Source organism: Ochotona curzoniae, unplaced genomic scaffold (assembly GCF_017591425.1).
Source record: "Ochotona curzoniae isolate NIBS_2020 unplaced genomic scaffold, NIBS_Ocur_1.0 contig_2599, whole genome shotgun sequence".
NCBI lineage: Eukaryota > Metazoa > Chordata > Mammalia > Lagomorpha > Ochotonidae > Ochotona > Ochotona curzoniae.
The window spans coordinates 14,356,626-14,378,034 of NW_024465520.1; the positions used below are offsets into that span (position 1 = coordinate 14,356,626).

Here is a 21,409-nt window from a genome sequence, read left to right on the forward strand (position 1 = left end):
TTTTAGCTGTCTTTCTGTTTCCCTCTGTCTGAGAAAGCAATTGCATTTCTTCCTCTTCTTCTTTTTTCTAAATTTCCATCCCCTCTATCTCAAACCCTTGCAAAGGCTGGCCAACCTAAAATGTTCCATCTTTAATAAATCCAGCTGGTCTTGTTCCTTGCCATTTAGCATCTTGTTCATTTGACTAGAAAGCCATTTGCGATCGCACATCATTCCTTAAACATAAGAATTCTGACTATTTGTATCATTAGGCTTTTTTGGGATGTATCCAAGTTGGCAATATGAACTCCTTTGCCTGTTTTGCCAGGTTATTCCTTGAAAGTATAAAATGTCTTCACCTAAGATGACAAACTGAAATGAGAAAAAAAGCCCACCAGGTCTGTGTTTCTTTCCTCAGTGATTTCAGATTAAACTGGGGTGACCGTCTCACTGCAGCTCAGCAGTGTCAGCCCCACGGGGAGCTGTAAAAGACCGCTTTTCCCTGGGGTCCAGCTGGCACATCCTGAATCCATCCCTGAGGCAGATCTGCAAAGTGAGGGAGCCCCATTGTGCTACCAAAGCCACCGTGAGGAGGAGGGAGTGCCGTGACCCAGGGGCCTCCCCAGGCCCAGCTGGCAGGCTGGCCCCCAGCCACTTCGCCCCCAGAGTCCAGCTTGGGAGGGAGCTCGGCTGAATGAGGACAGCCACTCGCAGCACCCTCCGGAATTTCATTCACTCCTTTCCTTTCAGCTGCTGATTTGCTGGAGTCTGGGGGTCTGGGGACCCACAGCTGTGTTAGCGATTTAGGATTTCAGCTTAAAGTTGTGAGAAACCACAGAGGAGTGTTTCAACCAAGGTAGACACAGTCTGATTATGTTTTTCCAAGTATTTTTCACTCAGAAAGGGAAGACTGCAAGCTCCTAGTGTTTTGTAACACTCTGGGAACTAAATCAAGGAGCCTGGAGTCATGACAATGGTCAGATCCAGGGCAGCCCAGGCAGGGAGTGAGGGCCATCTGAGCTTAGGGTCAAGGGTCTGGTTTCTTCGCTGTGGTGACACCTCTGCCAAAGAAATCACCTGTGTTCTTTGGAAGATGAAGTATGTTTTTCAAACCTCTCGACGAAGGACAGGTCGCATGAGCTCTCGGTGCAGGTGGCCCACTGCTGACTGCGAGGCAGAGTTGCACCTGTTCCGCTGGTTCCAAGTCCTCATACCTGGGCCGGGTGTCAGATGTGCGGAGGGAGGAAGCAAGTGCAGGTGTTGGGCATCACGATGAACAAACCAACCTGATGGTCTCCTAGCATCCTTTTTTTTTAAGATTTATTTTTTGTTTTTATTGGAAAATCAAATATATAAAGAGGAGGAGAGACAGAGAGGAAGATTTTCCGTCTCTTGATTCATTCCCCAAGTGGCCACAACAGCCAGAGCTGTGCTGATCCAAAGTCAGGAGCCTCTTCTGGATCTCCCATGTGGGTGCAGGGTCCCAAGGCTTGGGGCTGTCCTTGACTGCTTTCCCAAGCCACAAGCAGGGAGCTGGATAAGAAGTGGGGCTGCTAGGATTAGAACCAGTGACCATATGGAATCCTGGAGAGTTCAAGGCGAGGACTTTAGCTGCTAGGCTACCACACCAGGCCCTAGCATCCTTTTTCATGAGAGGAGACGGAGTGAGGCCGACAGGTGTTTGTACAAGACTCCCTATTCCAAAGGTCCACTGATTTCTGTCTCATTGTTCTTAGTAAATGAAGCGCCCGTGAACAGCTTCTGGGTCCATGTGAGGTCTCCAAGAGGCTGTTCTTGCCATGCACTTGGAAGTGGGTTTGCGTTGGAGTGTTCTGGAGGAGCTGGGATAAGTGCCCGGTGTGCTTTCCTGCTGAGCAATGGCTTGTGGCTGATGCTAACACTCCTCTCCTAGAATGCGCTTGCTCACTGCCCACTTGCAGGGAGCAGCATAGCTGCCTGACCAGTACCTTTCTGTGCCCAAAGAACTTGCTTCTAAAAAGACTTTCTTAATTCAGTGGCAAGTTCATGAAACCATTCAATCTTTTTCAGAGTTCTTAGATGGGTGTTTGTTCTCCTATCTTTCAGCAACTACCAGCATTTGAACAAGTCTCCTGGGGAGATGAGAGAGTGGGTTTGTAGAAGCTGCGCCTCTTGTCACTTCTTTCGCCCTGGAAACACTGGCTAGGGGATATGCCTGGAAACCTGCGACTGCTTCTCATTCTAAGGGCATGGCAGCACTACCCGTGTGTTTTTAGTAAAAAAAGATTTAAAGGGCACTGGTGAGTTTTAGTAGTTCCTCAGAGGGAATATTGTTATCACGATTAACTTAATCCTAGCCTGATGTTTCTGTCCTGTGTGCAGCGTGCTAGGGACATGGCCCACTGGTAACGTGCAGCGTGCTAGGGACATGGCCCACTGGTAACGTGCAGCGTGCTAGGGACATGGCCCACCGGTAATGTGCAGCGTGCCAGGAACATGGCCCACCGGTAACGTGCAGCGTGCCAGGGACATGGCCCACATGTGGAAGACACGCTGCGTGAACTGTTGGTTCCCTTCTTTTCATCATCATTTTACTCTAGCTTGTGGAAACAAATCTTTGAAAAAGAATCATTCTGATTTTTCATAATAAACTAGTAATCTAAGATGTTTAATTTCTGAAATGATTTATCTGATCAGTGTAAGAAGAAAAAGTTACTACTTATCTATTCATTACATTCATATAAGGAAAACACTGAATTGAAACCTACTATTTTTTTTTAATTATTTATTTGAAGGAGTTATTTAGAGACCGGGGGAGAGAGAGAAAGAAAAAGAAAATTTGCAGCCACTGGTTTGCTCCCCACATGGCCACAAGGGCTAGGGCTGGGCCAGAAGGAAGCCAGGAGGATCTCTTGTGTCTCCCACGTGGGTGCAGGGGCCCATGGCTTGGATTGCATTGCCTAGGACATTTGCAGGGCGTGGGATCAGAGGTGGAGTAGCTGGCATCACAGCAGGTGGATTTCCCTCTATGCCACAGTGCCAGGCCTGAAATTTACTACTTTTTAAAAAGGATTGCTCAATGCTATTCACTGTTGGATTAACTTTATTTTTATTGGAAAGTCAGGTATACAGAGAGGAGGAGAGTTAGTCCATCCATTAATACACTCCCCAAGCAGCCACAACGGCCACAGCTGTGCTGATCTGAAAGCCAGGAGCCAGGAGCTCTTCCAGGTCTCCCACATGGGAGCCAGCAGGGTTCCAAGGCTTTGGGTCATCCTTGACTGCTTTCCCAGGCCACAAACAGGGAGCTGGATGGGAAGCAAGGCCGCTGGGATTAGAACCATTGCCCATATGGGATCCTGGTGCATGCAAAGCAAGGGCTTTAGCCACTGGGCTACCGTGCTGGACCCTGTTGTGTTAATTTTTTATAGCTGACTTAGAAACCTAATGATTTGAAATAAACGCAAGTTATAAAGACTGCTGTCAGGGCCTGGTACAATGGCCTAGAGGCTAAATTCTCATGTTGCAGGCACGGGGATCCCATATGGGGGCTGGTTCATGTTCCAGCTGCTCCACTTCCCTTTCAGCTCCCTGTTTATGGCCTGGGAAAGTAGTTGAAAATGGCCTAGAGGCTTGGGACCCCGCACCCACATGCAAGACCTGGAAGAGGTTCCTCGCTCCTGACTTTGGATCAGCGCAGCTCCAACCATAGCTGCCACTAAAGGGATGAAGCAGTGCATGGAAGATGTTTCTATCTGCCTGTCCTTTTCTCTGTGTATTTGCCTTTACAATAAAAATAAATCTTTAAAAAAAAAAAGTTGCCATCAGCCGGCCAGGGAATGGCAGTGATAGGACAATGGTAGGGATCTCAATTTATGATTCAACCCATTGCATAGATGGAAATTGAGGTTGTTAGATAGAAACTGTTGCTAAAGAGAACACACTTCATAAGAAGTATAATCAAACTCAGAATCAGACCCTCTGATTCCTCGCGTGGGACCCCGGAGCCATGAGCCATGAGAACCCCAGAGCCATGAGAAATGGCCTGGATTGTAACTTGGGGTTGTATTAGTGTAGTGCAACTTATCCACTTTTTACTGATGTGAGTGAAAGGGCTTATGTATTTATGTTACAATTGTTATTAACAATATCGAGGTACCAATAAGACAATGGATCTTAGGCTTTCTAGTCTTTCCCTAGTTTGGTTGAAAAAATGCAATCATCCACTAGAGGGCAGCCTTCTTCAGCATGAACCGGTGTCCTGTTAATGTGCTTTTCTTCCACTACCATCGCAGAGAGCAGCATTTGTTGTGACCAGGAGTTCCATGCATTGCTACAGCTAAACACGCTTCACACTGGTAGGCAGGGGTTGCTGGGCTGCTGAAAGCCCTGGACGGTGGATAGCGGAGATTGTGTCCATTGAACACCCCCACACACACACACACACACATACGCGCACACAGTATTTGGCAGCATTTGGTACACCAACTGACTTTTATTTTGAGAGCCTTGGGTTAACCCTGGCAGGTTATTTCCTGCATCTGCTTTCTCCACAAGCTGGGAAATGGGCACTCAAGGGCACAGTTCTCAAAAGCTGACGTACAGCTTGGGCTGGGACGTGTTGACTTCGTCCAAATTTACCTGTGCATCTGTTGCTGTTTTTCCACTGCATGTGAATATCCGTCAGCACTCTGTATGTGTGTGTGTGTGTCTGAAAATACCGTGGGGAGAGGAGGAGGGCTGTGTCCAGTGATCACTCAGGCTAAACCAAGCTCATTGTTCTGCTTGCCAACTGACCGCAGAACCCCGGGCCTGCAGGAGGTGTTTGGAGAGACCAGTTTGCACACATTGTGTGATCTGCCTGTGTCTCAAAAACCAAATTGGAAATGAGTTCTGAAGTACAGGAATCATCAGACTAGATCCAGCAGCGAGGTGATCTGTGGCACTTTGGACGGCACTGTGATCCGTCCCTCATTAGCCACGCCAAGTGCGTCTCTTCCCGTTCGTTTTTGGCCTTGGAAGGTTGTGTTTATCCTGCCAGGTCAAGTAGCCGTTTGCAGTCTTCAGAACAGTTGGATTTATAAATGTGCAAGTGCCTGGGGAGGTGTTAGCTCTGTCGCGTCCTGTATCAAAACGTCACGCCTGCTTGTGACCTAATAAGAAAAATGGTCAGTGTTTCCCAGAGACCCAAGGGGCTCAGTGCCAGCTTGGGGTCAGGCATGTCTGTTAGGCACAGTCTCATCAGTAATGTGCTGTGCCCAATGAGAAAACAGGCAAAGTATCAAATGAGAAGGTCTTGTCTTTGATGATCTATTGTAAGTTTAGCTGCTCTCTTGTTTATAAAGAATGCGAGGAACCGTTGTGTATTGTTAGTAAATAAGTTTTGAACAAATTTCTTACTACTTTGCCTTCAAACTTCTGGGTCTATTTGATGGAGAATAGCTGAAGAGGGACCAGAACCGTGGCATGTCAGGTTAAACTGCCTCCGGTAGCGCCAGGATGCCAAGTGGGCACTGACTCAAGTCCTGGCTGCTCCACTTCCCATCCAGCTCCCTGCCAGTGCGCCTGGGACAGCAGCGGAGGATGCACAAACTGGGCACCCGCACACACGCAGGACACCTGAGGAAGTCCTGGCTCCTGGCTTCAGCCTAGCCCAGCGCCAGCTGTGGCAGCCGTTTGGGGAGTGAACCAGCAGATGGAAGCTCTCTCTAATCTCCATCCCTCCTGCTCAGTTTGTAACTCTGCCTTCCAAATAAGTAAATAAATAAATAAGCCTTTTAAAAATATATGGACTATCCAGAGGTTATAGCATAAACGATTAAACAGAACTGTTACTTTTTACAAGTATTTGTGTGAAACCGGATCTCTTTGTGATGTGGCAAAACTGAAGTACAAAAATGACGGAGAGCGGAGTCGGAAGGAGACGCTGACGGAGAGCAGGGCCGGAAGGAGAGGAGAGCGGGGCCGGAAGGAGACGCTGACGGAGAGCAGGGCCGGAAGGAGAGGAGAGCGGGGCCGGAAGGAGACGCTGACGGAGAGCGGGGCCGGAAGGAGACGCTGAGGGAGAGCGGGGCCGGAAGGAGACGCTGACATCCATAGATTCTGTATCTTTTTTTTTTTTTTTGTATGTGTGACAAAGAGCTTTGTGTTCTCATTAAAGGACATGATAGGTAAGCATTTGAGCTGATTGTTGCCCTGGTAAACATTTTTTCGTAGTGGTTTTCATTAAGGTGACAACCATTGGATTCAGACTAAAAATTAACACAGGCAACTGTTTTTTAAAAATAAGCTGCAGCAATGTTACAAGGGTCAGAATAGTCTAAAGTCTGAGTAAATTAGTTATACCGTTTCAAAGACAGTTGCTCAGATGAGTGCCTTTTTTATAAGAACTGCTTTATTTTATGTCTTTATCTTATAATATCTTCATCAGGTCTCAGATTATTGTTGGGAAATACGTGGAAATATTGCTGGGGGCTTCAGCTAGTGTGTGCAAGTGTGAGAAAAGGCCCCGATGAATCTGTGGTCTGCACGTCTGTTACCAGGCTCGCTAGCTCAGCAGTCACAAACCACTTCAGGTGCTCAGATCATACAGGTCATTAAATATTTAAAATGCAGTGCAAGAAGCGAGGGAACGTGGGGGGATAACACACACACACACACACACGTGATCTAGCACTAACACATCTAGGCTACTAACTTATTTACTGATGTTAACACAAGAATTTTAACTATATCCACTTACTTACTCATTCTCTAAATCTAGTATATCTTAACCATTTCACTTTTACCTTCAGTTATACAATAAAGTTATATTTCTTAAGTTATATAATAAAGCCTTACAAAATCTCCTTGGAAAGCTTCCCTAGTGTAGTCATACACATCCCACCACTTTCAGTGAGAAAGGTACGGCTGTTCCTTCGCAGACTGACTCAAGGCTGCCCACTCCTCTGAGCTCCTGCGTCTGCCTCTTTGGACCACCACAGCTGCCCCGAACTCATCATTTCAGCGTTACCTGATCCACCACATCTCCAGTTCTGAAACCAAGTGGAGAACTGGGAGAGGCAGATGCTGGAAGAGTTGGGTCAGGGACATGGGGCGGTTCTCCACTTTCTGCCTTGGCTTGACTGCTTCCCTGCTTCCCACTTAGCTAGTCGGGTCTCCCCTGTATTAACAGTAACCGCTCTGCTTCTGTTGCACACTCACGCTACCACCCTAATACTCCGAGTAACTAACTTCTTTACTAATTGCTCCCTTGCTCCCAACAGCTTCTTAACCACAACCCCCAGTTAATCCCCCAAACACACACTCCCTACTGAAATGATTCCCTCTGGGTAAGTCATGGCTTCCTGTTAGTCAAAGCGAATGGCTTCTGATTGTTGTATCCTGTTTTCTCCCCACCCCTTCCCTGTAGTATTTGAAGACTTTGAGCTGGGTCTGCCTGCCCTCTAGCTCCCTGATTCCGCACTGAGTTAGTTTTTATCTTCCTCTAACCTTGCTGGTCATACCTGCGCTGTATCCTCTTGCCCTCTAAAGGTGGGATGTCCTTCATATATTAATTTTCTATTTTTAATATAGCAAGTCATCACGAATTTAGTGGCTAACGGACCAGACTCTTCTCCTGAATTATTTTTCAGTTTTCTTGTTGAAGATTATTTGGTTGTACATGTGTGGGCTCCCTTCTGGGGATTCTATTCTGTTCCATTCATCTTCTCCGTTTTTGTACCTGTACCAGACTGTTTTGATGACCACTGCTCTGTAGTATGTCCTGAGATCTGGAATTGTGATTTCTCCAGCTTAATTTTTACTCTTCAGGATAGCTTTGGTTATTCGTGGTCTCTTGTATTTCCAGATGAATTTTTGTATCAACTTTTCTATTTCTGGGGAAAAAAAATGTTGGAATTTTGATTGGAATTGCATTGAATCTGTATATTACTTTTGATGTTATGGACAGTTTGATGATGTTGATCCTGACGATCCAGAAACATGGTATAGGTTTCTCGGTCTTTTAATGTCTTCTTCTATTTCTCTTTTTAATGTCTTAAAGTTTTCATCAATGTGGTCTTCCACATCTTTGGTTAGGTTAATTCCAAGGTATTTAAGATTCCTCTCCTCTATTTTTTTTTAAGATTTATTTATTTTTATTGCAAAGTCAGATATACAGAGAGGAGAGACAGAGAGGAAGATCTTTCGGCCAATGATTCACTCCTCAAGTGAGCGCAACGGCCCATGCTATGACGATCCAAAGCAAGGAGCCTCTTCCAGGTCTCCCACGCGGGTGCAGGGTCCCAAAGCTTTGGGCCGTCCTCGACTGCTTTCCCGGGCCACAGGCAGGGAGCTGGATGGGAAGTGGGGCTGCCGGGATAGAACCGGCGCCCATATGGGATCCTGGGCTTGCAAGGCGAGGACCTTAACCACTGTGCCACCGTGCCGGGCCCCCTCTCCTCTATTTTAAAGGCAACTGTGCTTGCACAATAATGGAATTGATTTCTGTAACATCAGCTGACTTCACACAAAAGCCCACCCAGTTTTGATGGCCTGACTTCACTGTTGAGCCTTGATTGCCTCTTGTACCTTAAGCTAACTTTCACACCGGTGATGGTCTCCACACTCCACAGTTCCTTCTTGTTGGGTCCCCAGTGCTGGAGGACTGCCTTTCCTCTTAGCGTCTGGAATACATCCATCTGTCTCTCCCTGTCTGTTCCCATGAGCACCTGGCCCCCATTCCTTGGAAGGATGTTGTTGCCTTTCCTTCCGCTCGAGTACCTTCCAGTTATTTCTATTTGTTACTGTCATTTCCTCATTTCATCAACCCAGTGAGCAAGGAATAAACGTCTTTAGAGATGAGAAAATGAAGTGGAAGACAAGTGAGCTAACTCTCTGAAGAAGTATTCAGCTGTTCGTTTGACAGTACTGAGCACCACCCCACACATAACACACGTTCAAAACATGTCTCTGCACAAAGTCTGTTCTGTGGCAATCAACCAGGACCCAAGCCTGAGCAAGCCTAGATTAACCCAGACCTGAGAAGAGACAGTAAAGGAGTGAGTAGCCTGATGACGAGCTTATTGGTTTTCCCTGGCTGAGAAGTTCTCTTCCTCTCTTCAATTCCTAGTAAGTTTCTTAAGTCGTTCTTTATCATACACATTTATTTGTGAATCACCAAGTTCTCTTACCATACACCTCGAGGACAGAAACAATTCACATGGCACAGGTAGGAATTTGTCTCAACTACAAGTTTATAAGAATTCTGGGCTGCGACACCCATTGGTTTGAGTAAAGAACAGGGTTGGAGAAAGAACTGACCCAGCAATTGCAACCACCAGTGTGCATGTAAGCTGATTGGGGTGACAGACTGTGCCGGACCCTGTGTTGGTAAACACACACAAGAATCAGGTCTGGAATCACCTCAGATGAGGTTTCTTTGAGGACTCCCCCCGCTGAACCCTGGACTCAGAATTCCAACCATGGAGAAAATTGCAGAATCCATGGTCTAACCATGAAGTATGCATGTCCAAGCTGGGCCTCCTCAGTGGCTTAGATAACAGTGGACAGCATGGCCAATTGCACATGGAGGATCTGACGGTAGGTTAGAACTTGCAGAGGACACTTGGTACCCTAGCAGAGAACAGAGGATAGAACAAATGGATCAGCTACCCCAGCCAAGTGGGTCTAGGCAAGCGGAGACTGTAAGGTGGACTATGTCAGCCAGTGGATTTTGGAGAGATTTCATTGTGCTTGGAGTGGCAAGATCGGCTGTAATTCAGAACTGTTGAACTATCAAAACCTCATGAATAGTGCCCTCAGAGCATGCCCCACACTGGGATGGTTGGGAGGTTGGATGTGGGTTTTTCCTTTATCTTTCGTCTTCCCCCAGATACAGGAATGAAAAAAGAAAATGTGAAAACAATACTCTCACCCACTTTCCTTTAGCGCTTGACCCTTTGTGCCCTACGCAACTATGTAAAGATCATCAAATATAAAAATTTTTAAAACATTAAAAAAAGAATGAAGGGAGATGTTGGGCTAAGTGTTTTGTAAACTGTGAAGCATTTTCGAAGATTTGTTGTCATGGATGGTGCTGATTGTGTTGGTGGCAACAAGAGTGTCGTCAGTTCTTTGGGTGTGACATTTAAGGGTCTACTTCCCCTAATGACAGCACAATTCATCTTCCCCACAATTCCTTCATTCCTGTTGCTTTGCACAGTTCGAAAGTGTGTGAAATACCTGTCATGTTTCCCAAGGCAAAGATTCAAAGTTTCCGCTCAAGACAGCCACTTCCCTGCTCGGCCTCCCATCCCCAGTGCTTCAGCTTCCCAAACATTTTACTGTGAACATTTTCAGATGGGAATTCCTTTGTGGATGCCCGTCGATACACCACCTACAACTGCTGTTTTTCTTAATTGACTTTGTCCAAGCTGTCCCTTGGTCTGGCCCTCTCCCCACCTATCAGCTCCTGTCATGTATTTGATACATTTCAGCGAAAGTAGCAATAATCAGTAATTAACCCCCTAAGTACTTGAATCTGCACATCATAAACGAGTTTAAGGTTTGTTAGCCAGCTCTTTTGTTATTCTGCAGCCATAATTCAATATCAATTTTAGCCTTCAAAAAATTTTAGTCTTCATGCATGTTTTAATTCTATAGCAATTTTACAGCAGATAGTGAATTGCACACGTAGAATGTTTGATTTAGTGACTTATTCAGTTTACACAATCAGTGCCAGAAAACTTCCTTTGCCCTTTTCAGCTTGTCGTTAATGATAAGTAATTAATTATCCCGGTGATTCATTTTGGAAACAATACTCCGGTGGGCCATGGATGCTGCTTCTTACCACCCTGCTTGATTTGCCCCAAACTCTTTATTCTCTTGCTGCTGACTGTACAACTTTTTCTTGCTTCAACATTTTTTGTTTGTTATTGGGCATTCCACAACTTCCTGGAGGTTCAGTTTCTCTATCTGGAAACGGGCACTGCTAGATTAAATGATCCCTTAAGGTCTTATCAAAATCTGTATTTAAACATGCAGTGGTTTGTACGATGGCAAAACAGCAGCCATATTTTAATCAGGAAATACTTGTTTTTCATGTATTTTGATTTTTCTTTAAATTCACGTTGAGTCTGGATTAAGATGGAACTGCACCACAACCTCACTCTTATTACTTTTTGATGGATTTTTATTTCAAGGCCTAACTACTTCGGCTCAAACAAAGGAGTTTACGTCTCCATGTCTGGTGGGCCTTCATTTAGCATTTGTTTTAGGCAGTTCTTTAACGAAACAAATACCACCGCCTGGGTCACCTGTGGGTAACAAAAGCATTTGGCACACTTCTGAAGGACAGGATGTGTAAGGAGGAGGGAGGCCCCATCAGAGGCAGCGTCTGTTCCTGCTTGGTGGATGGCAGCAAGTCACTGCATCCTCTCCAGGTGGGAGTCGCAAGGCAGCCGTCAGGTCCGTGTGGTGGGTCCTGAGCCTTATGCATGCGAGCTCTGTCTTTATGATGGGTCTTGCCTCCCAACAGTATTTCAGCTGGTGACCATGGAGGAGAGGCCAACAGCTAGGCCATCAAGCATTGCTTTAGATGGTAGGTTCTCACTTGGGGTCAAGCAGTTATAGTTTGATAACTGTTGATACTTTGAGGTCTTTTGCTTGTGCCTGGGCACATCTTCACCTTCTTGGGCTTCAGCCTGGAATGTAGCGATGTTGGATTAATTGATCTCTTGACATCCCATCCAACTCTGAAACTCAGTGCTTTTAATGAGAAGGAAATCTCTGAGGATTGAAGAACTAAAAGGAATGTGTGCCTCATAGGCTGTTTCAAAATAACAAGTTCATCAATATGTCTCAGTCAGAAGTAACAAATGTTACTGCTGCTTGGTAAATTATTCCAGCATAAATGTTTTTGGAACAGCTGTTTGCTGTTAAAACTTTTTTGAACTGGCAAATCATAATTCAAATGATAACACGAAGTCCTCCCCAATGAATGGCTATAAAGAGAAGCCTGCTTGATATATTCCCTTTTTGCTCCTGTTTAAGGCACTTGCGAGGGTTTTTTGACAGAATTGGGGATGCAATTGTCAGGATTGTGCTCTCCCCAGAGCCACCTCTGAATCACTTCCACTATTTATGGAACGGCAACTGTGAAAAGTAGAATCCTGTTTAGACAGTTTGTTTTTTTTTTTTTAAAAAAACAACACTTGGTAAATGTCTTTAGGAGCTTATGTAATATATCCCACAGTCCAAAAGCAGCTTTTTAAACTTGGTACAACTTGGACACCTGTGCCTGCATCGCGAAGGTCATAGATGGTGTCAGCCACAGTAACTCGAGTAAACTCGCACAGCCTTTGAAGTGAGAGCCACTCTGTCATGGGAAGCTGGGATTATACCTTCTGTGTTCAACCTAAGATTGTCAGTTCATCTTATCTGCTGCCTTGCAAAAGGAACTTTTCCTTTGGCCCACCTTCTCTTGCCGATACTTAGGATTCTGGAACCTTCCTTTGGTGATTGGATAACAAGATACTTTAAAGAGAGGGCTCCGTGTCTGTAAGGTGCGCATTTCCCGTAGAAAGAAGGAATGTGAGTGGATAAAGGTGTTTATCAGTGCCTTTCCCTGGAAAGCTGCTGCCTCCCTGCTTTCGGCCTGTATCAAAGAAGACCCGTTGTCCACCCGAGATGCATGCGTCGTTCTTCAGCCCTGCCCAGGTTACCTGGCCCGCCTCTCCTGTACTTGGCAAGGGACACCCTGAGTTCTTCTATGAAGCCGGTGCTGAAAGGGGAGCCTGTGGGAAGGCTCAAACTCATGTGCCTGTGAGTATGTCAGTGGAGCTGAATTAAGACAGCAGACATTTCTCCCGATTGAATCTCAAATAACAAAAGTATAAATATAGACTTGTTTCTCTATGAGAATCAGCAAAGTTAGTATAGAATCTAAAGCACATGCCCCATGTGGGCCTCTAGGCTGCTCAAGTCCCACACTGGCCAGCTGCACGCAACCCTGGCTCCGGCTCCTGACTCACCTGCTTGTGCACACCCAGGGAGGCACTGATGGCCCAAGTGATTGGGTTCCTCACTGCTCACATGGGAGACCAGGCTGCTGTTCACGGCAGCTCTCAGCCTCATGCAAACTTATTGCTCAACAGGAGCACACACTTTCTCATTCTCTCTCTCTTCTTTGCAAATACATTTTTTTATTTAATACATTACCAAGCATTCTAAACACCTTTTCTCTCCATTCCTTAAGAGAACGCTTGATGAATTGCCAGACAAACCAGTAGCATTTAAGGACTCTGAGGTTACTGGTGAGAGGAAGCGTTTTGAGAAGGTAGTTAAGGACACAGTAAAATCATATTCCTCTTGCTTTTTCCTTTTGAAGATTTATTTCTTTTCATTGAAAAGGCAGATTTACGGAGAGAGAGACAGATCTTCCATCCACTGTTTCATTCCTCAAATGGCCACAATGGCCTGAGCTGAGCTGATCTGAAGCCAGGCGCTTCTTCTGGGGCTCCTGTACAGGTGCAAGGTCCCAACTACTTGGGCCATCCTCTGCTGCTTTCCCAGACCACAACCGGGAGCTGGACAGGAAGTGGAGCATCCAGGACACAAACTGGCTCCCATATGGGATGCTGGCACCAAAGGAAGAGAAGTAATTTGCTACACCACTATGCCAGCCTCTCTCTTAATTTAAATATATACATATACACACATATATGTGATAGATTCATATAGATAGATTCATATATGTGATATATGATATATGTGGTAATTCGTATATAGATTCATATATGTGATATATGATATATATATATATATGTATAGATTTGGTCAAGTTTTTATGAAATGCCATGTATGTATTAGGATAATTTTATTAAGAAGAAACAATGCATTGCCTGTAATAAGTGTGGAAAGTCAATTAAATTTTATTTTATTTTCTTAAGCCACCCCTTTAATTTTCTCTCATTAAATTGGCAAGAAGAATTTGTAGGCCTGCTTGTTGCTTTTTACATCTCCTCAAACTTCAAGAGACCCTGAAGCCACTAGAGATTGGCCCTGGTGTCTGCCCAGAATTGTGGACGGTCAGCTAGGTTGGCATTTATTATCAGCAAGGCCCTTTGCATTGCTGGCTGCTGGGTGGGACTGTTGCAGGGTTATGGCTGCTGTGTGGACCAGGGGGAGTGTGCTGACCTCCCAGCATGGATAGCACACATGTACAAAGCCAGACTTGGAAAAAGAAACTTGTAAGACTTTAGTCTTCACGAAGTGAATATATTATACTAAAATTTGTAATACATTGTCTCTCCCTAAATAAATTAAAGGGATCTTTATTTCATCCTTGCCTGACTTAAAAAGCCCAGAATTAAAGAATTGCCAAATAGACTTTTTAGAGAGAAGACCCTCTTTTAAGTCTCAAAGTTGACAACCCCTTGAGAAATGCAGCCCAGAACATATCCTCCCAATGTCTGCTCTCCCTTCAGCACCTTCAAAGTTCTGAAACGCTTTTTTTTTTTTTTAATAAGCACCAACCAAGCAGCCTCTGTGGGCAGGAAGATGATGGCCGAGGTTAGGGATGTTCGGCTCCAGCATTGATTTGTGTCTGTCCCTCTCCCTCGCTGGCTGTTTTCTCTTTAATGAGGACCAGAATGTTTCCACATCAGTTAACTGCCTTCATAAAGCACCAGAAGGTCACACCAGCCCCAGACTGATCCTTCTCTTTGTGCCCATAATATAATTGGCTGATTGTGCGGGCGATGCGCCCCCTCCCCCGCCGGCCGCGCTCCTGTCCCCGACGCCGGCCCTGCCTGGCGAGGAGGGGAGCGGCTCGCTGGCGGGCTCGCTCACTGCGCGCCTCCCGGCACAGGCAGCGCCACTGCGCAGGTTGATAGCGAAACAGCATCCATTTTAATCTGCGGGGAGCCCCTGCCTATCCAGGGCGTTCTCGCTGCCGCCGCTCGCGCGTGGATGCTCGGCGCTTTCCGTCGTCTGCAGCCTCGCTGAACAGTCGTGCGTTGGGGTCTGTCGCCTAGGATGCACTGAGATGGTACATCAGGAGAACTGCTCGTACCAGGTAGGATTGGGAGACCTGGCATCCTGCGGGAGAGCAGGCCTTCCTTTTCCAGCGCAGCAGGTTGCCTCTGCCCGGATTTGCAAGGGATTTTGCCCTCCTGCGTGCAGCTCCGGCCTTCAGCACGTACAGTATCTGAATCGTAATTAGGTTTTCTGGGGAGTAATGGGCCAGAAAACAGCGCTTCCTTGGCCTTGAAAGCATTCGTGAGATCCTGGCTGGTGTGCTCTGCACATTTTGTGCGTTGGTGCAAATAAGAGGAGCTGCTTTCCACTGTAATTGAATTTAAAGGGATTCAGAGGACGATCTGATGGGAATTTCACATTTCTGATATTGAATGTGTTTTGTTTATTCATTGCACAGGAAGTGAGTTATCTCACATCCAGTTGTCAAGATTGTCTAAGAACGATGTGTAAGTTGGAAGTCGTAATTGATGATCCTAGGAATTTTCGAAAATCAACCATTTAAAGTTATACTTGTCTTTCTGAACTTAATCTGATTACTATGTTCTTTTCAATGGTGAATGAATAAAAATGGAAGTACCAACGTGTGTTTGAAATTCCAGATAGGAAAAATTTTAGCAAATGTACTCATGTGTATGCTAATTTCCTACCTGGAGTTGGTGCACTAAACACCTAGCAACGGTGGTCAGTTCTAGAGTGTTGAACTCCATTCTGGGATTTCAATTGCTGAGGCCCCAGTGAAAGCAGCCTGGATGTAAACAGAGCGAGGAAGCCCTGTCTGGTGCTGCAGGCATGGCCGGCCGCCGTCCTGACTACCTAATATTGGGATATGACTCAACTGGCCGAATTTAGGAGCTCTGCGGTTCTCTGAGTTAACAGTATGCTTTCCTTGTGTGAGGTCGGTTACCTAAGATGAGCAGGTGTTTCTCTGAAGGTCAGATTTCTCGGCGGTGGATGCAGGGGGCAGAGCAGTGCCTCCCACTACAGTGGAGGCTGTTGTTTCTCAGCTAAGTGAAAGTGCCCACGAAAATACGTGTGGCCGCGTTTCTCCTGCAGGATCATCTCATAGCCTTTTCTTCTTCTCGTGCATTTAGGTCCATCAGTCCCAGATCCTGCGACTGGGGCTGTGTGCGAGGACTGCTTCCATGAGAAAGGGGTCGGAACTGCTGAGGAAATGAGCGAGGCATCACTTCCATGGAATAGAGAGCTCAGGGTGGGGAGTGGCAGGCGTCTCTGGAGGGCCTCATTCACGGGTGGCGTGGTTCCAGGTGATCGCATCGCTGTTGGAAGAATGACTTCCCATGTTTCTGGAGAAGCTGTCGAGTGTGTTCTGGGAAGGCTGAGATGCCGTGAGATCATACCCTGTAGCATCTAACATTACCTGGAACACAAAATTACTGTTTTTGTAGGTTGCAGAATTGGTCAAACAGCAGCAGTTTCTTCTGGCGAGGAGGGGGTTATGTTAGCCTACGGCTTCTTGCAAAGGGTGACAAATTGATTCTGGCTTATATGAGCTGCAGTACATAACAGTGCCTTGTGTGCTTATTAGCTCTGAAGTATTTATTACCTGTTTCCACAATAAAATTAAATGTATCCAGTGGCTAATAATTGTTCATAGATTCTGGGTCTCCATAGGGTTTTGTAGTAAAATTCCCTTCGTATGCATATGTGTTTTTTTAATGCTCCACTTGGATGCACAGCCCAGCCAGAGCAAACATGTTAAGCTTGCCGTCAGATCTTAACCCTCCGTGGGAGCCTTGGTTGGAGAGTCCAGCAGGCACAATGCGCGGCTGGATTGGGAGAGGGTGGCTCCTCTCGGGCCTCAGCTTGAGGCTGGCTTGGCCTTTGGTGACAGCCACATGTGGGTGCTCTACACAGTTCCCCCAACCCCACCTAATGCCATGGTGACAGCAAATTCCCTAAGTTAGCGTTTTTAGTGAATTCATAGGCTGTACTTGGACTGCTGATTTCTTGCCCTAACCTACCCTCCCCCACATAAATGATACATACTAAGGGTTTATAACGGGGAGTCCATGACAGGTGTTAGAGCCATTGCCTCCAAAACCATAGGCACATTCTAGGTGATGATTCGATTATCATCCTCATCATCACTGTAGCAGCAGTAGTCTTGTAGCCGACCTACCTGCCCTCGCTCTTACCATACCCAAAGTCTGGTTTCATAACAGCATCCAGAATGGGCTTTTAAAACCCGAGTCAAACGGGGCCCACATGTGCGATTTTTTTTTTCCACCCAGGGCCATGGGAATCAGGCCAGCTGGTTCCTGCTTTCTCACAGACAGCTCTCCCCTGCCACCATGCTGGACCATCCTTCTGCCTGGCATGCATTCCCCATACCCTCCCCACTTGCATATGGTGTTGGCAGAGTTAGCAAATAGATTTCAGTATTTGGGATATACTTGTGCTTATTCAAAAAATTGTTCTTGACTTTAATTTTGCAAGTCACACTCACTAGGGCACCCTGTGTTTTACCTGGAACCCACTACCCCCACTTCTCTGCTTTGCTCACGTCTTGCTCAGCTGCCACAATCTTGAGGAGGCCTTCTCTGATCTACTCTGTGAGCATCTAACCCAGTTCTTTCTATTCCAATGTTCCTGTTATGCTTTGCTAATGCTTTATTTGAAAACCAAGGAGAGACGGGAAGGCATAGCTGCCATCCACTGGTTCACTCCCCCAAATCCTGCAGCAGCTAGAGCTGGGCAAGGTCAGGAGCCAAGAACTCAGTCCAGATCCCCCATGGATGTTGGAGACCCCACCGCTTGAGCAATCACCAGCTGCCTCCCAGAGCAGGGTCTGGGTACTGGACCCAGGGATTTCGATGTGGCATGGAGGCATCTCAATTGGCACCTGTACTGTTAGGTTAACACCCATCTTCCTAATTTCTTGTTGTAATTACCAGGTGTCTCCCCATCTGTCATGGCATGTAGTTTATTTTGTGTCTTTTTCCAGCTCCCTCACTCTGAATAAGCACCAAGGCAGGAGGGATTTTTATCTTTGTTCTGTAGATGGGTTGGCAAGCTACCATGTATAAAACGACCAAGAAACAGGGCACCAATCACGTGTTACAGCAGTAGGGCCTTAGGCCCCACCCTTTCCTTCATCTGACCATGAACCTGCATGACTGTTTACATTGTCTGGGGTTCACATCATCCCCTTGTTTCTTTTCTCATCTCTGAAGAGGGAGGGTTTTCCCAGTGGACACCTAGCCTGGGAGTTGGGCAGATCTGCTTTCATAGGCCGCCAATCAGCTACCAGGCATTGAGAGGCACCTGTCTCCTGTCCCCTACTCCCCTCAGCACATCAGGACATCAGTGACGAGTGTTCATCCCCAGCTGTTTGTTGCTTCCACATAGAAGCACAATTGATTCTTGTATTTCGCGTTGTCAAAAGAGGATTGTTGCTGAGTTTGGCAGCTCCCAGGAGGATGGATGGTCCTGTTGGAGCAAGTGTGTGGGCGCCCTGTGCTTTGAACAGCACAGGCTGAAGAGTGAACAGAGGCGAGTTCTCTTGCAGAGTTTTTGTGGTGGTTTTGTTTTTCGGGACCCTCTGTGGGCCACATGTCCTCTTTCCCTTCCTGGATTCACATTGGCACTGACGTGCCCGAGGCCTGGATTGTTGTGCTCTCACAGCCACGGGCCTCTATCTTCCATCTTGGGAGGAAGCCAGCCTCTTGAGGCTGCCCACAGCTTCAGGCCTGGCAGCCTGCAAAAGGCCAGATTCTTGCGAGTGGTCTCTGACAGTCAGCTTAGAAGAACTGTTAACATGTGAGCACAACTTTAGGTCAAAGGGGTCCTGTTTGCTTCAAAGCTCCCAGAGATTTGCAGCTGGGTTTTGGGACAGTGAGCATTTTATAAACAACAGAATGCCTGCTTTCATCCCCTCTGGCCGGCCCCTCCCTAGGCGTGGGACTGCCTCAGTCACAAATGTCATCTGCAGATTCTTGGCTGCTGTGGGAATGCAGGTTTGACAAGGAGAAAGCCATCCAGTGAGTGAATGACTTATCTTGTCCCTCCCTCGGGTGCACCAAGAGTCCCTTTGGAAAAAACATACCTGGTGATGGCCATCTTTCTTGGTAGCGGCCTTGCGTGCACAGCATTTAAGACCACAGAAATCTGAGCCCTGAGCCACAGTGCCGCTCCCTGTAGACCCAGCACTCCTGTCCTGGCGCTGTCCTTTGCTGGGCTGCCTCCCACCCACGCTCTTACCTGCTGTCACCTACCGTGGCCAGTGCAGCTTCCCAGGCTCAAGTGACACCGCCTTCAGGAAGCTTTACCCTCTCTCCCACCACTCAAGCTCCCTGCTTCTAAATGCACCTTGTGTTTTTTCCAGAACCCATTTACTGCTGTCTGCATGGAGGTCTGCCTCCCCTGGAGAAAACGGCAGGTCTCGGGACTTATTTGAATGACCGCAGCCTATGCCTACTGCATATCCGGAGTCTGTGGCCTGTTCATGTGAGCAGGGTTCAATTGCTGAATTTCCCCCAGTTGCTGTGGGTCTGAATCTCCAGCATCAGCTTGCCCGTTAGGCCCACTGCGCAGTGCACCAGGGAGCTGGTGACACTGCTCCCAGTTGTCCGAGTCTCTTGGCTGGGGCTACCACCTCCCACATCCCGAGTGCCGGAATGGGGGATGCATGAATCAGAGGCAGACTTCACTGGCCCCAGCTGACCCCTGAAGACTCCATGCCTCCTTTCTTGCCCAGAACTTACCCCAGGCCAACCTCAAGTCCACCCACAGGCACTTACGCAGAAACCCTGTGCTCCATTTCATCCCTTTGCCATAGAGGGGGATCAAGGCTCTGCCTTGTGGAGTACCACACTTTTCTGGGATGAGGTGTTCCATATGAATTGAAGTGTCACACACCTAGCACATGCAATGAAAGACATCCCACATTCATCTCAGTTAAGCTGGTCCATCTAAGAAGCACATCATGATATTTTAAAAATTCTTGCTGGGAAAAGTGGTAAACAGCCCTTCATGCCCAGATTGGAAAGGCTCATTTAACGGTTAACAAAGGAAAGGAACTATCCCTGTGGACACCAGGCCAGGGGAGGCCTCATTTCCCAAGCCCTTCTTCCTGTGAAGGAGAAAACAAGGTATCAAATTTGAGTTCATTTAAGATTCCATCCCATTTAAGCCTGGTCTCATCCACAGCAGGGGAAAATGTACTGAAATGAGAAAAGAATTTCAAAGCATTATGCAGCGGTATTTGATACAGACAGACTTTTAAATGTTGTATTTAGCGAAACAGTTTTCTGTGTTGCTTTATAGTGGTTTTTTGCATATTGAGACAATATATTTTTTTTTCCTTACTTCATGATTCTGAGGAATACTTTGCCTTTATTGTTTTGCTTGATTAAAATATAGTTGTGTTCTGCCCTGTGGAGATGCATTTAATGAGGAGGTGGTAACCTTAAAAATTAATGAAGTCTGAATATAAATTTAAATGTATTTGCTTGTAGCCAAGATATCTGAAAATAGATTTTCACAAGAGGAGCACAGTGCTAGGTGTTCTAAATGGAGAAAAGCAAAATTCCTGACATTTCATCCTGGGTCTGATCTGACAAATTTAGTCCAAGCACGTCATTGCTAGTTGAAGTGCTGCACGGGACCTCGCACTTTGAGATTCAGACTTCAAATGATCGTAAGAAATAGATAGGTAGCTTACATTTTAAGCCACAGGTCTCGTGTTTCCTATCTGAAAGGCTGGTGAGGCGTGGCAAGGACCTAGGGACTTCTCTGTGGCGCACGTCGCTGCCTGGTTCTTTCGGAGAACGGAAACCCCACATCTATTGATGTTTGTGTCAACAGGCACATATGGATTATCTAGCTGGCTAATCACAGTTTCACACACAGAATACAAACATAGCCCATTCTTTACTTATCTTCCCTATATACCAAGGGAAATTTTGAAATCTTGATGTTCTCATGTACATTGAAAAGAAGCATTGGAAACCACTAAGCTTCCTGAAATAGAAAAATAGCTTGACAGAAACAAAATCCATTTGAATTCAAACGAAAGCAACGTCAGAGAAGCCTGGTGACAGGCGATATTAGAGAGCCATGAGTGAGAACGGAACGCACAGAAAAACATAGCAAGGATGTTAACATAGGTCCCACTGGGAAGCAACGCCTGGGCAGTCACAGTGGCGCGGTTGGGTTTGTTGTACTCAGGATTTTAGCTGGATGGAGAGTCATAACCATGGGACCCAATCTTCTGAAAAACATTTGAAACTCTGCCAGCTCTCAGCACTACCATCTCCCCCGCCATGGAGACCAAATACCCCTATTTTGGTTTCTTTGAATTCACACTTAAGAATCAGTTGAAAACTCACCTATAGGGGGGCAGATGTTGGGCCTGTCAGTTAAGATGCCCAGCATTTGAGAGCTGTTTTCTATAGTTGACTTTTGGCTC

The 21,409-nt window shown here is 46.4% G+C and overlaps 1 protein-coding gene across 6 annotated transcripts in view; it reads left to right on the plus strand.

Annotated features, from left to right (window-relative positions):
* LOC121152692 (IQCJ-SCHIP1 readthrough transcript protein) overlaps positions 1-21,409 on the plus strand; it is a 694,065-nt gene that overhangs the window by 614,620 nt on the left and 58,036 nt on the right. Inside the window, exon 1 of one of the 6 annotated variants that reach the window (XM_040974878.1) lies at positions 14,762-15,016. The exons of the other annotated variants lie outside the window; for them this stretch is intronic. Within the exon in view, the coding sequence (XP_040830812.1) occupies positions 14,987-15,016 (30 nt within the window). The 5' untranslated portion in view covers positions 14,762-14,986. Of the gene's footprint in view, positions 1-14,761; positions 15,017-21,409 lie in introns of those variants that run through there. 6 annotated transcript variants of the gene reach the window in all.